Here is a 14,847-nt window from a genome sequence, read left to right on the forward strand (position 1 = left end):
GAAACTATTTCTTTTCAAATACCTTTTGTATTCTATTGCCTTTCAGTTATTGTATCAGCCCATTTATGTTCATTTAAATATATGATGAAAGGCTGATCTCTGTCCCCTCCATTGTTTTCTCTCTCAAACTGATACCTGGTTATTGGCGAACACTTATTTTTCCAAATGCACTTTAGGATTCTGTGTCAAGACTCCAGTTAAGTGCAAGGCACACTGATGAAATACTGCCACAGTAACTTTGGGACAGATAAAAATCACTGGCTTTGAATATTGATAGCAACACATTTTTTCCATTGTACAATTTGTTTTATGTCTTCAGCTGATGCGTTATGAATTTTATATTGTTCTTGTACCAAACTCCCCAAATTTAGTAGGTTAAAAGCAATTTTGTTATTACCTGGTTTGGGGGATACAAAATGAATCCCACTCAGCCAAAAGAAGTAAAACACGCTGCTCTCACTACAGGGTCTCTAGTAGAGAGTCTGGTCTTTTATCCTTTTCAACATGTGTGTACTGCCTGTGTTCCTTGGTTTCTAGCTGATTTTTTTTTTTTTGTTTTTTTTTTTTTGTTTTTTTTTTTTTGGTTTTTCGAGACAGGGTTTCTCTGTGTAGCTTTGCGCCTTTTCCTGGAACTCACTTGGTAGCCCATCTAGCTGATTTTTTTTAAAATTCTTTCTTTCTTTATGCATATGATGCATGCACATGGGTGTGGGTCACATGATGCATGTAATGTCTGTGAGCACATGGGTGAGAAGGGTCTGGAGTCCAGAGGTTGGTGTTGGTGTCTTCCTCTGTTGTTCTCTCTACCTTAGTCTTTTGAGACAGGGCCTCTCACTAAGCCTAAAATCTAATCAACTTGCGGAGACTGGCTGCCAATAAGTTCCAGGGATCTGCCTGTCTCCAGTCTCCAGTGCTAGCCTTCCGGGGTCCCAGGGGGTGCTACCACAGCTTTTAGGTAAGTGCTGGCGATCTGCACTTAGGTCCTCATGCTTGGGAAAAAGGCACATTATCAAATCAACCATCTCCCCAGTCCCCTTGTAGCTGATCTCTGGATCCAAGGCTAGCATGCTGCATTACTATAACACTGATTCATCTTTCTTCCTCTTTATTTAAAAGGAGCTTTCTTTTTTAAAAGATTTATATAGATTGATTTTGAGAATTTCCTACATATTTCCTACAATGTGGGTTTTTTTTTAAATCAAAACCACCCCCAGTGTCTCCTCTACAACTTTCCCCAGATTTCTACCACCACATCTTACTTCCAACTTCATGTAGTTTTTCATATAACATATATGTATTATATTATATACGTCTATATATTTACTAAATGTGTGTGTGTGTGTGTGTGTGTGTGTGTGTGTGTGTGTGTGTGTGCACTTGAACCTTTGCACTATGTGGCGCAGTACCTGTGGAGGCCAAAAGAGGGCTTTGGGTCTCCTGGAACTGAAGTTAGAGAGGGTTGTGAGCTGCTGGAAGTCAGTGCTGGAACCTGAACTCTTCTGAAAGAGCAGCAAATGCTCTGAACTACTTAGTCATCTCATCAGCTTCCTCTCTCTGTCTCTGTCTCTGTCTCTGTCTCCTCCCCAAATCCAATCAGTGCTGCTGGTATATGTGTGGTTATAAGGACATCTGTGGCCAACCTACCTGGGTCCACATTCCTGATTGACTTCCCTTCCCCTAGAAGCTTTCAACTGCCAATTTATGCTCATCTGGAGTTTGGACTTTGTTGAGATTTTGACTGGCTTGATGTTATGCAGATCTTATATATGCAGCCACAGCCAATGTGAGTTCATGATTCAACCAGTCTGTTTTGGAAAAGGACATTTCTGATTTTATTGTTCTGACAGGCTAATCCAATATTGGTTACTTGTCTACAGACCCTTAACACACACACACACACACACACATATATGTATATATACATGCAAAGCCCCATTGTCCATGCAGCATGATATATTCAGTGGTGTAGGGACTGGAATGTGGTTCTTGTGGCGGGGAGCGGGGCAGTATTCTCCAAACCACAGTAACCAGTGCTCCTTTTTCTAGGGCTGTCCTGTGAGCATCAAACTTTTCTCACACTCAATACCCAATGGCCCTTCTCTTAAAATTATTTTATTATTGTTCTACATTTGTATTGCGATGTTCCTTTCTTGAATGTCATTGTAAATCTTTTGAGGATTTTTTTTCTTGATATTGTGGGTACGTCAGAGTAAATCAGGCTCCTTCCAAAAAGCTTTTATTTACTTTGAGTCATTTGGGATTCTGAATCATCTCAAACTTCCAAGCAGCCACAAACCCACACTCCTAAGTTCTAGGTTTATTATCTCTTTTGTCAGCCAAAGAATCCAGAGAGCAGTGAAAGCATATAACTCTCACAATATTAACACAGTGCTTTTTCATTTGCCTACCTTCTTAAAGTTCATCTAACTCAGCAGTCATTCTCTCTTCCTTGGGGATGATCAGGCTAGGAATGACCACTCTAGGAATAGAGAACAGGAAGCAGCCAAGTTCATCCTAACAAACTGAATTGTTAGAAATCTGGCCTGAAGACGAAGCATTTCTCCATGTTGACATCCCCCGTCTGTGCCCCATGCAGCCTTAGAGGCAGAGCCATTGGAACCTCCCTTCTGGCTTTCAGATGTTCGAGGCACATATCTCCCGGTAACTTTTTCCTTCACATTTTCTACATGTGACATTTACTAAATGCCAGATGGTTGTTTGACTCATCCGTGCCCAAAGAAAACATTCTATTTGGCTTTTTTCCCTTCTCTTATGTGGATCTCAGCACCAGCACCAATGGAGTCTCCGTCCATTGTTCCTTAAACGTCTTGGGTTCCTCATGTGACTAGGGGTAAGGGGAAAGTTCGTGCTGATGTCCTGTCAAAGCTGTTCTGGGAGGCCTCAGTGCCACCCAATATTGATCATAAAGCTCATCGTTGGAATGTTTGTGAAACAACTGTGCCCATACCTGAGTTCTTCGTGATTATGATGGATTCTCATAAGTCAGAAGGCCAAGTGTCTTCCAGCCGCTATGATGAGTAAAACTTGAACTTCCTTACTGTAGTCAGCATAATCCAGTTAACCTTTCCTTTATGAAACTACTAAGGCAAATCATTCCTAATTAGCACAGAAGGGAGGGGGCCAGGTACTCTCTCTAATATGAATATCACGCTTGCATTAAATCAAGCCAATGTCATATTGACATTTTTAACTCATTTATTATATTCTGACTAATGCCAACAGCCTTCACTCTCATTTTTTTTCATGGCAATGCCATGAAAAAGTTTCTTTACTTACTACTATTAACCATTTCTTTACTAAAAGATCTTATATTTAATTACTTGTAATCTTTGACTTACTCAGCAGTTTTTAGCTCCTACAGAAACACAATATAAACAGCATATGAAAGCATAGTCTGTAAAGGTTTTGTTGCTAGTGTTTATTTTTCTTGGGGTGAGGGAGTGCATAACTTCCTATTAATTATCAGTGCTCCCCATGCACATTGCTGGTCATCTAGAAGAATCACAGAATCACGGTTTGGTCCATGCATTTCACAACTGACTAGGGAAGGTAGGATGAAGCAGGCTAAGTAAAACAAAGCATCACAGTTGTGCATTTCCTCAGTTCAGTGAGACAGTGCAGGGCTCGGGAATCTCTTTAGAATCCAGGGGCTGAAACTCCATTCCTTGGAAGAGAGCTGCTGCTGAGGGCCAAGAACACAGTCCTAGGTTATGCTACCACTACAGGAATGTGAGCACAGACATAAGTCTAGGATCCAGAATCTAAGATTAAGACAGAAGCCAAATATGAAAAAGGTAACTGATCACTAAATTGAGAACCCAATTTAGTTAAAAGAGGTACAGTGGAGTCTGCAAGATCACTCACCTCATTTCTTCTCCATCTCTGTTGATCATTACTGGGATTAGATCTCAATGATATATTGACAGTTAACTTGTATATGAAGGCCAAGATTTCTCACTGTAGGAAGAGGGCTTTCAAAACCTTGAAAATCATCAGGGCCAGATTCTACTCACAAATGTATGGTTCCTCTTTTCTTTGTATTTGGTAGTAAAGATCTGCTGATGGTACTTGTATCACAATACAGATATATGAATTCTAGATTGGAGCCCGGCTCTTTCTCTGTACAGATCTTATTAGATAAATCTTCTCACACACCAAAAACTACTTTCTGAATGAAGATTAAATCAATTTTTGTGAGCACTAAATGAGAATCATTTGGGTAAATAAAATATGGTTCTTTTTACAGAACACAACAGATTTCACAAATATATAGTGCTGTTCTCCCTACAGTGATCTGGATGTATGATTGTTCTTGAATGGCTTTGTCTCAGACTTAATTAAACAAAACTTTGTTAAGTGTTCGTATACCTTTTAAAGAAGATGGCCTTGGCTCTTGTGTAAGTGGAAGAAGCAGGCTAGAACACAAAATAATGAATTCTCTTATGTATTCATTTTCTTCAGCATGTATTCACTGTCCCGCTGTCCACATGGAACTTTGCTAAATGCTAGACAAACACTTTAAATGTTAAGACTATTTATCATAATAACAGGATTATGCTTCAACTTATTAGACCATACCTTGGTTTATTTGTCTAGCTCTTGTTATATGAATGTGATTACTATAGAGATCACAATTTCTTCAATGAAATTACCCAGTAAGAAGAATTCTGAGATGTTTTATGAGATCTTGCTTAGTATCAGCATGTACTAAAGCCATCATAGCATTTGCTATTCTCTCATAGAAGTATAATCAATAATTGGAACATGTCTAACCCTTAACTGCCTCATATGAGTATTTGGGAGTAAAATAACTATGAAAAAAGCAGCCTTGGAGGCAAGAGGCTAGTTTGGAAGCTGCTCTTGCAGTTCAAATGAGATGCACTGGTTATCTGCACAAAGTGGAGTCGACAGAAATGAATTTGTTTGAGGTAGCACTCAATGAGAGATAGGTTTAGCACTTGACTGACTGGGAATCACACCGAGGAAGCATAAGAAACAAAGGCTAGCTCCTCTAGGTGACCTGCTGTATGGAAGTGTCATTTATTGGTAGTGGAGAAAGCATAGAGAACTGTTTAAGAACTTAGGAAATGTTAATGCATTAAAATAAACATGAGGATGACAGTGAATGGTTTGACACAGATGAATGTGAAGAGAGACTTACCCTACCAGGTAGTAAAATTAATTTTAAGGTTCTGGTAATCAAAACTGTATGATGCCAGTACTAGAACAGACTGACATATGGAGCGAATTAGAAAATTCAGAAACAGATTTGACTTTACGTATGCATATGGTAGATACCGTTTGTTGTGGGAATTCTATTTCAGAAAAGTGGAGCATATAAACAAATTGTATAAATAAGAATTTTTTTAAAGAGCAAAACATTAAATTTCAATATGATAGAACTGGCTAAGTTATGTATACTGGAAGGTAATGTTAAATTTATCATTTGAACATATACAGATGCATTCAACATATGCATATATTGGTCATATCTTGGTAAACCCAGCGAAAGTTAACAATATTCTAAGCCAAAGGTGCATTTACTTTCTTATAGGCATCCCAGCTTAGCAGTAAAATATATTGTAGTATAAAACTTATTTACTCTTTTGACCATGTGGTTCATTGAGACCTGTAATTTGCTGTCACTGAGGAACATCAGAAGGGAGTGTTCTACTACATATCACTAGCCTAAGATAAGATGAAACTAAATTTGGAGTATAGTTCCTATGCATACATGTTGCTCTTGTATATCATAGAGTCATAAACTCATGTTAAACATCATAAATCAAGGACAAAGTATATTTACTATTGAATATAGTTCATAAGACATTGTTGGAAGTAAATAACAGGTTATAAAATTTATACATAATTTATATTAATATATATGATTTATGACCATTACCTCAGCACTTGAGAGGCTGAGGCAGGATTTTGAAAAGTTTGAGGTCAGCCTGGGCTACACCATGATTTACTGATGCAAAATTCTTGAAGGTTAAAATAATTATAGATACAGAGATACTCAAAACAGAAAATAAGGCAGTCTCTACAATAAATTGTTGTGGAAAACCTGATGCCTCACGAAGAATTACCTTAGATTTTCATCTCACACTGGCTGCAAAAGTGAACTTGAAATGTACTTAAAACATAAAACCTGAAACTGTAAATCTACTAGAAGAAAACTGATAAAGCCGCCACCATATTGGTCTGGGAAAATACGAAAATACCTTTTTATCTAAGTACCAAATAATTAACGAAAACAGAGTAGACAAGTGAATGACATTGGCTAAATGGCTTTCACACAGCAACGGGAAGAGCACAGTGAAATGGCAATGGATGGAGTAGGATAAAGTATTTGTAAACCGTACATCATATACAGGGTCTGTATCAGCATACTGGGCACTCAACTCCATAGTTGGAAACAATTAACTCTTTCAAATGGACAAAGGACCTGGATAGCCAGTCCTTAAAGAAGATATATAGGATGACTAATAGGTATAAATAATGCCCCTGCCTAATAACCAGGAAAATGCACATCAAAGTTACAGTGAGATCTCATAGCCTTTAGAATGGCTAATATGAAAAAGATAAAAATCTATTAGTTTTGGGAGAATATGGAGAAAATGAAACCCATGCACACCACTAGATGGAATATAAGTTGATGCAGCTGTTATGGAAAGTGGTATAGAGTTTCTCAAAAAATTAAAAAATGTTGAGAATGGTCTATTCCACTACTGAGTATCTACCCAAAGGATGCAGAATCAGTGTGTTGAGATGTTATGATGCTCTCCCATGTTTATTGTAGCCCTATTCACAGAAATCAAGGTTTGGAATCAGTCTGTGTATTAACACATGGAGAAAGTAAATTAGTTCATCCTTAGTAATTAAACTTCCAAGTCATTTTTAAGGATTTACAAATCATAATAATTCTTTATAAATAGTGACATTGCAACTTTCCCAAGTCCATGAATTGTTCTGATACATTTAGTGTAGGGTTTTAGCTGGAGACTTCATTTACTTCATTTTCAAGGCTGAGAATTCTATTATTATTATTATTATTATTATTATTATTATTATTATTATTATTTCCCCATACTTGCTCCAGCACTTATTGTCACTTGTTTTGTTGATATTTGCCATTTCAACTGGGATAATATTGGAGAATCTTTTTTGAAAGGGAATGAAGTAATCAATAACAAACTGACAAAAAGGTGAAATCATTTGGATGACAGTAGTTACATCTGCTTAAAGAACACAAGACTGTCCAGCTGATGCACAGGGCTCACTCCTCTCCTGCTGTGTGGCAGGACCTGCAGCAGATTCTAGATACAGAGTGCTGCAGAAGACACAGTGCACAGAGCAGAGTCATCTGGTATACCCGCGACATAGGCTTCATCCATCGTCTTATCCACAGAGGATGAGTTGGGGATTGCCAGTAATGGAGAGTCTATTCTGTTGCTGTCTAGTCCCATTTGTTAGCTTATTTGACCAATGTGTGTTTATTTTATAAGAAAAGTAATACTTTTAATTCATAAAAGTTATTTTGGTTATTGACCCAAATTTCCTCTTCTTGTCTTATAAACATTAGTCTTTTTTTTCTTTCTGTTTTTTGCCTTTTAAGAGCTTTGCCTTTCCCTCCATTTTGTGAGATTGCAGTGACAGAGAGAGCCTTTCAGCTAGGTTGAGAAAAGCATTGTGTAGCTGTGCGGCTTCTCTGGATAGAACACTGTGGCTCCTTTCATCATTTTTTTTCTCTGACATGGGTTTTAAAGCAAATACCCTCTTGATTGCTTCCTCTGGATCCTTTCTACTTTGTCACCCTTTGTTGTTAAAAATAAATTACTCCCAATTTCCTGCTCTCAATAGAGCAGAGTGAACATAATTGACTCTTTGATGTGTGAGGGTCTGGTGTGGTCTGAAAGCAATTACCCTGACCTTGAATTCCACTTAGTGTAAATATCATTATAGAGAAAGTAGGAGCTCACACTAAATCTGTATCAACCCTGGAATATATCTTGGAAGATTTTCTGAAAATGAGTTTATTTTCTTGTTATTTGTTTCTCAGCTGTGAAGTGTACTTTATAAGGTAACAAATAGAAGGAATAAAATGAGGTTCATTCTGAAATTCATTGTGCAGATAATTTGCCTTCTCAAGTAGACTATGAACTCCCTGAGAGCAAGAACTATGTCTTGCCAATTAAGGAAAAAAAATAAAAAAACAAACTAATGCTATTGCTTAATATAGTCTCCCCCCGCCCCGACACACGCACACACTACACACACACAGAAGCTCCAATAATTATTGGTAACCTGTTAATTCATTATTCATAAGAAATTAAGATGTTATACAATTAATTGAACTGTGGAATTTAGAATATATTGAAGACATAGTAACATAAAATCTGGATCTAAATTGTATCCTAACCTTAATAAGTGTTAGCCATAGTGCAATCATTATATAGTCAACAGTATTTACAATGAAAAATATTAATATGTTGGATGGGATACTTATAATTCTGAGAGGAAACTCAAATAGCAATGAAAACTATAAGGATGCTAATATGTATGTACAAAGCCTGAAGAAATTGGTTCTAGGTCTATTCAAGCAACCCAATGATGTCATAAGGGTACCAAGCACTTTCAGCTGAATGTTGCAACTTCTGGGTTTTTATCATTTTGTTCTTGAGTTTGAATTATAGTGAAAAATACAGTCTTCCTCTCCCCCAGAGAAGATCCTAGGGGTAGTAGCCTCCTCACAATCTTCTCTGGGGAAAACCATCCCTTCAGAAGCATTCCAGAGAATTGTGCTTATGTTTAATTGGCCAAAGGTGACTTACATGGCTATCTCTAGGTAGCAGGCAAAGAGGAGGGTCTGGGAAATGGTTGTTGATTAAAGCTGTTTACTCTGTGGCTAGGAAGTAGATAAATGTAACAGAGGAAGATCAAGACTGTTAGTGACTAATGGAAATCCAGGTTAACTAAATGGTAGGAACTCTTTAAACACTATCAGTGATAACACATGGTTATAGGACCTTTTCAATAGGCAGAGCATCAGTTCTTAGCCAATTTGATAACAACTGAGGGACCCAACTCCCTTTTCTGATTTTTATAAATCAGACAAGGCTGTATTTTTATTAAAAAAGCTTTTTATTACCTCTCCTTTTCAGGAGTCTTATCCAAAGAAGAGGAATTACACCATGGAAATCGTACCATCTGCCTCTCTGGACACATTTCCTTCAGAAAATGAGAACTTTCTTTGTGATCTCATGGACACAGCTGTTACAAAGAAACCGTGCTCCCTAGAAATCGCAAGGGCACCTTCTCCGAGAACTGGTAATATTTCCTACTCACAATTGGCTGATTTCATTCCCATACTCACATAAGTGAAGATACACCATTAATATTATTATTTTATACTATGCTATCAACATGAATGTGCCCCAGGGTAGTCCCAGTGACCAGTTTTGCATTTCAAGTGAGCACAGGAAAGCCATGGGTTTTGATGTGAAATCTCCTAAAGATTAAGGGCTCTTCATGGAGATGGCCCTTCCTTGATGAAGTCACTTAGATGCCTTTTCATCATTAGGAACCTTGGTGGAATGTAATGCTTTGGGTCCGTGGTAGCAGGAGTCTCTATAGAGACCTTTTGGCATCCTACTTGTTTCTAACTTGTCAAATTGTATTTAGTTAGTAAATTTACCTCATGTTTGTATAACTTGCTCTAGTTTAAAGGTTGGAAGTGTGTTCTGGTGGCTAGAGTTATTGAAGATGAAACACCCAAAGCAAGAACAGAGTGAATGGATAGATGCTGGCAATGCGATAGTCTAGGTTACATTATTATTATTTTTTGAGTTCAGTTATTATTATTATTATTTTCAAGACAGGGTTTCTCTGTGTAGCTTTGCGCCTTTTCTGGAACTCACTGTGTGGCCCAGGCTGGCCTCAAACTCACAGAGATCCACCTGCCTCTGCCTCCCAAGTGCTGGGATTAAAGGCGTGCGCCACCACTGCCTGGCTGAGTGATGTTATTAATATGGAGAAATGCTATTACATTTCCAAGTGGGTTTATTTCTGCCTAAGATGGCAAATTGGACTGGGGCTAGTTCAGTGGTCAAGTGCTTGTCTAGTCAAGTGCGGACTGTCTTGTCTTGTCAAGTGCGGACTGCGCACGGCTCTTGGTTCAGCCCCCAGCACTTGGTGTATGTTGGGGGTAGTGAACGGAGGAGTTAGAGAGGGTTCGAGGTAGAACCCAGAAAATCCATTATAGATAATAGGCTAGAAAAGTTCACAAAGATGAACAAATAGACTCTGAACAGTGATGAGGTAGGGGTGCTCTGTGAACGATAACCACGCAGAAGGAAGATATTTTTGGGATAAGGTGAAAATATGGTAATAAAAGTTAAAAAGTATGAAGTACTTACTATGTGTTCTAAGTGCTTTATGTGTGTTACCTCACATAGCTCTTAGGATGCTGTGAGATATGAACATTGTCCATCACGTTAAAGACGAGGAAGTGGAGGCCCTGACACAATAGGTAGCATCACAGGAGTGTGTTAATGGGGATGGAGCTGGGGTTTGAGCTTGAATGATGTAACCTGTGTTCCTCATTGTGTGCTATAGTGTCGCATTATGTCGGGGGGTGAGGTGAAGTAGGAATTGTGAACAGAGAGCAGACGTGTTAAGAAATGTCAGATAGTCCTCATGTGACACTGATAATCGGAAAAGATGTAAGGCTAGCAGTAGACCAGATGAGAACAGGCTATGGATGAAGATGGACTAATGAGTGATTCACGTACCATCATAGAGACTAAAACCAGTGCTCATAGCATATAGAGAGGTTGTGAGGACCAGAACTTTCCAATAAGCTGAAGCTACTGTTGTGCAGTGGTGCTTGGAGAAAGGAATTCAGATAAAGAAAGATCCCCATGACTGCCTAGTGTGAGGATTCTACTGTGAACATTGTCCTCCACAGACTCAGATTCCACAGACTGCACCTTTGTGGTAATTACAAATAATGCTGCCTCGCACCCTCCATCCCAAAGACTTCAAAGTCTTGATCTGTTGTGAGCAAAACAAGTGGGGAGATTCCTGAGGAATTCATACTGTAAGCTCGCCCCATACAGATTAGCACCCCAAATTCATCTCACACAGAACTTCGGAAAACTGAATTTAGGTTAAAGCAATACCCTCAGGGACCCAGTCAGAAACAACTATGACCCTTAGGAAGGAGAGCAGAATACCTCCAACAAGAACCAGCAGAACTAAGGGAAAATATATACACCTGAAATACTTCCCATGTGGTAACTGTCAGATGGAGAGTATAGAATGACTACACAAAGATAAAGGAGAGGTAATGCTGAAGTAATTTCAGGCCAAGAGAAGCTTTGGGGGAAAAAAAACCCATCACAGTATATTAGATATGAAAAAGTAAACTTCTAGAACTGGAAAAAGACAGTACATACAACATATGATGGATGGATGTTGTTATAAGACATTAAATTCACCTGAAGAAAGTTTTAGTGAATGGGAAATAGGATAAGAAGAAAAATCTCAGAACACTGTATAGAAAGAAAAAGGACAGAACAGAAGCATGTACGGCATGGGGTATACGTTCCAAGAATTTCTTACGTGTCTGATCAAAGTTCTAGAGTTCTGAAAGTAATATATTTTGAGAAAAGGATGTCCCAAATAACCCTGCCCTGGTACATGTGAGGAGGTTGATAAGTGAATGGTAAAATTTGTTAGATTGTATAGTATATGAAGATATAATATTTCATAGAGTCCTTTGGAAGCAATATGAAAGCATGTGGGAAGCATAAGGTACAATTTATGAAGAGAGAATGCCTGTGTTGTGTGTCTATTGCTATTTAAAAGCTACTAAGCTTGAACTGATAACAGTAATTGATTTTGCTCCTGAATCTGTGAGCCTGGCTGGGTTCATTTTTCAAGGATCGCCTTTCGCCCGCCTTGTGTCAACCGAGACTGCTCACTTAGAGAACTTGGAGAACCGCCTTTTTCTTTCTTTCCTTTTTCCTGTGGTAGGAATTGAACCCAGGGCACTGTGCATGCTAAGTGCTGTGATCTTTGCTCCATCTCCAGCCCATGGAGAACCACTAATGCCAAGACTGCTTTGAAGATGGAGCCTAGTTGGATACCTGGCAAGTGTATATAAACTGGGAGGTTAGCTTTGGTGTGGGCATCATTTACCCTCTGCTGTAGATGCCATGTTTTTCCTCGTGAAGTACGGGCTGGATTCTAAAGGTCTCTCCACCACCAGCGGAAAGTCCAGTGCTTCTACTTTATTACCTTTTGCACTCTGCAAATCTGGGATGTCAGTGTAACCAGGCTTCTGGTGAGAGTGCTCAACCTGGCTTGTGGAAAGCTGACATTTCACTGTGTGCTTTTGCTGTTTTTTGTGTGTCTGCTGAGTGAGTGACTCTTGTATTTTTGCCCCTGGTAAGTAACCATACTTCAGGAAAAGACATCAGAGAAATCAGGACCATCTTCCCAGCTTCCAGTCATAGGTTCTCTCTTTGAATATCTCCTGTAGCAGAATCTGTGTACAGGTTCCATTCTTAGGCCAGGTGAAGGGCTCTAACAGGTTGGAGCTGGGCCAACATGGCGCCAACAGGTTTTGCCTTTTACCCCTCCCCCCCCCAGCCCCCACTTGCTGAAAACTGTTAGTTTACATTCCCCCCCCCCCCCCCCCCGTGCCTGCTTGCCCTTCCAGAGTAATTAATCTTTGTGCTGAGAATTTGGTGTCTGGTTGTCTCTTACACTGACACCAAGAGGGACCGGCTCCCTCATATCAGGTGTGCTGGCTCAAACTTAAAATCCTAATGTTTAGGAGGCTGGGGCAGGGGGGTTACTGTGAATGTGTGGCCATCTTTGGCAACATTGTGAGCTTCACATCAGTCTGGGCTAATTTCAAATAAATAAAAAGAACTAACATCCAATCTTCCATATCTACCATGATCTACTTGGATTGCTCATGGTATATATTAATATGTTTCCAAGAATAAACCCCAAGGAAATTCAGCAGAAGCTGCACTCTCTTTTATGGCTTAGCTTTGACTGGCGGGGCATCACTTCTCCTGTGGTCAAGAGCCTGCCCGCATTTAAGTGGAGGGAGTTTTCTTTCTCTGACCCTTAACAAAGGAGTGCTAACTGAATAACAGCAGAAGTCATTCATCCAGCTGCTTTTTGAAAACACAGATTCCTCCAACTGTCTGAGTTGCTGTTGTTTTGTTCTTTTTTCTTCTAAATGGAGCTAGATTTAATTTGCACGGATCTATGATTCCCCCTATTGTCTTTGATACTTGGGCTTAGCATAGAAACAGCTTGACCAATTGAGTCAGCTGAATTAATAAGATTCATGCTCTGCACTTTGGGCTGTGTTTATGAATTCTACCAGTGAGGGGTCTAGAATTAAAATGGAAATTATGTGCTTTTTTTAAAAATCATAGCAATAAAAATGAATACAGATTCCTATCAGGGACTCCCAAAGAATTGCTCTCTATAAACACCATATATGGCTGGTGAGACAGCATCAGCATAGTGGTGTCTTTACTGGCTAGAGTAGGAATCAGTTACATCGCTCACTCTACCGCCGCCGCCGCCACATTCTATTCATTCAGCTAGCTTGTATCTCTAGGTTTCATGGATCGTGTTGTTCCCAAGTCTCTCCCTGCTGTGAGCACTTTATGACATACATTTAGCTTTGTGCCGTTCCTCTGTGACCAGCTTAGTGAGCTGATGAACTTGGGGGAGCTGCTGACCTCTCTTGGAGTTATTGCTATGTTCCTTCTCCAGCAGCAAAGAGGGGACTTGCAGGTATGGAGACCAAACTGACTGACTGGGGAGGAAACTACCCACTCACCCATCCAGTGAACATGCACAGAGAACCTCTGGTGTTCCAGTTCCAGGCATTGTGTTAGTGGTGCCAGAGAAACAGAGTTGAGGTGCAAGTCCTAAAAATTAGAAAATTTGAAGGTTAGTAAGTGCAAGAAGCAAAGCCACATATTCCTGGGTTGTTGGAGGAGAGTGAGTGATAATTTTCTCCCAACAAATGCTGCCTGATCTTGGCCTCAACTAAGGAAGGGTTAGATGAATGTATGAGAGGAGATGTATGGCATTGTAGCCAAGGGACAATATGTAGAAATCCATGGTCATGGCTGAACAAAATTCACTCATGGACTAACCTCTTAGAGCATAGACTGCTTCTGAGGTAGACTGAATAATAAGAAAGAAAGGAGACCATGCCAACATTAGGTATTTGTTTTAGAATGGCCATTATGAAACAAAATGGGTTTGGATTGTCCAGAGTGAGGTTGGAAGCAGGAAAAATATTTAGCTCATCAATGTGTATCCTGGATAGACCTTGAATGGCAACTCAACACAACCTAGTCATCTGAGAGGAGAACCTTCCACTGAAGAATTACCTAGCGCAGATTGGCCCGCAAACATGTGCATGGGGGATTATCTTGATTATTAGTTGATGTAGGTGGGCCCAGCCCGAAGCATCATTAGGCCCAAGTCCTAAGCCTAGGACCACCTAGGCTGTATAATAAGGGTAGCTAAACAGGAACCAGAGAGTAAGCCAGCAAGCATCATTCATCACTGGATCCTCCCTTGACTTCCTGCCCTGACTTCCCTCAGTGATGGATTATGACCTGGAAGTGTATGGTAAAACAAACTGCCCTTACTCCCCAAGTTGCTCTCGGTTATGGTGTTTATTTCAGCAATGGAAGAGCAATTTAAAGAGATAGAAATCTCAGCAGGAAGTGACCGTGGCCAGCCAAAGGTAGTGCTGATGAAGAGGGGAGCAGG

General features: G+C 39.6%; 1 protein-coding gene across 10 annotated transcripts in view; it reads left to right on the top strand.

Moving 5' to 3' along the window:
• Anks1b (ankyrin repeat and sterile alpha motif domain containing 1B) overlaps positions 1 to 14,847 on the top strand; it is a 1,025,752-nt gene that overhangs the window by 361,168 nt on the left and 649,737 nt on the right. For all 10 annotated transcript variants that reach the window (XM_076554619.1, XM_076554611.1, XM_076554613.1 and 7 more), the window contains exon 10: positions 9,186 to 9,351. In XM_076554619.1, coding sequence (XP_076410734.1) covers positions 9,186 to 9,351 — 166 coding nt within the window. The remainder of the gene's footprint in view (positions 1 to 9,185; positions 9,352 to 14,847) is intronic.

Source organism: Peromyscus maniculatus, chromosome 18 (genome assembly GCF_049852395.1).
Source record: "Peromyscus maniculatus bairdii isolate BWxNUB_F1_BW_parent chromosome 18, HU_Pman_BW_mat_3.1, whole genome shotgun sequence".
Classification (NCBI taxonomy): Eukaryota; Metazoa; Chordata; class Mammalia; order Rodentia; family Cricetidae; genus Peromyscus; species Peromyscus maniculatus.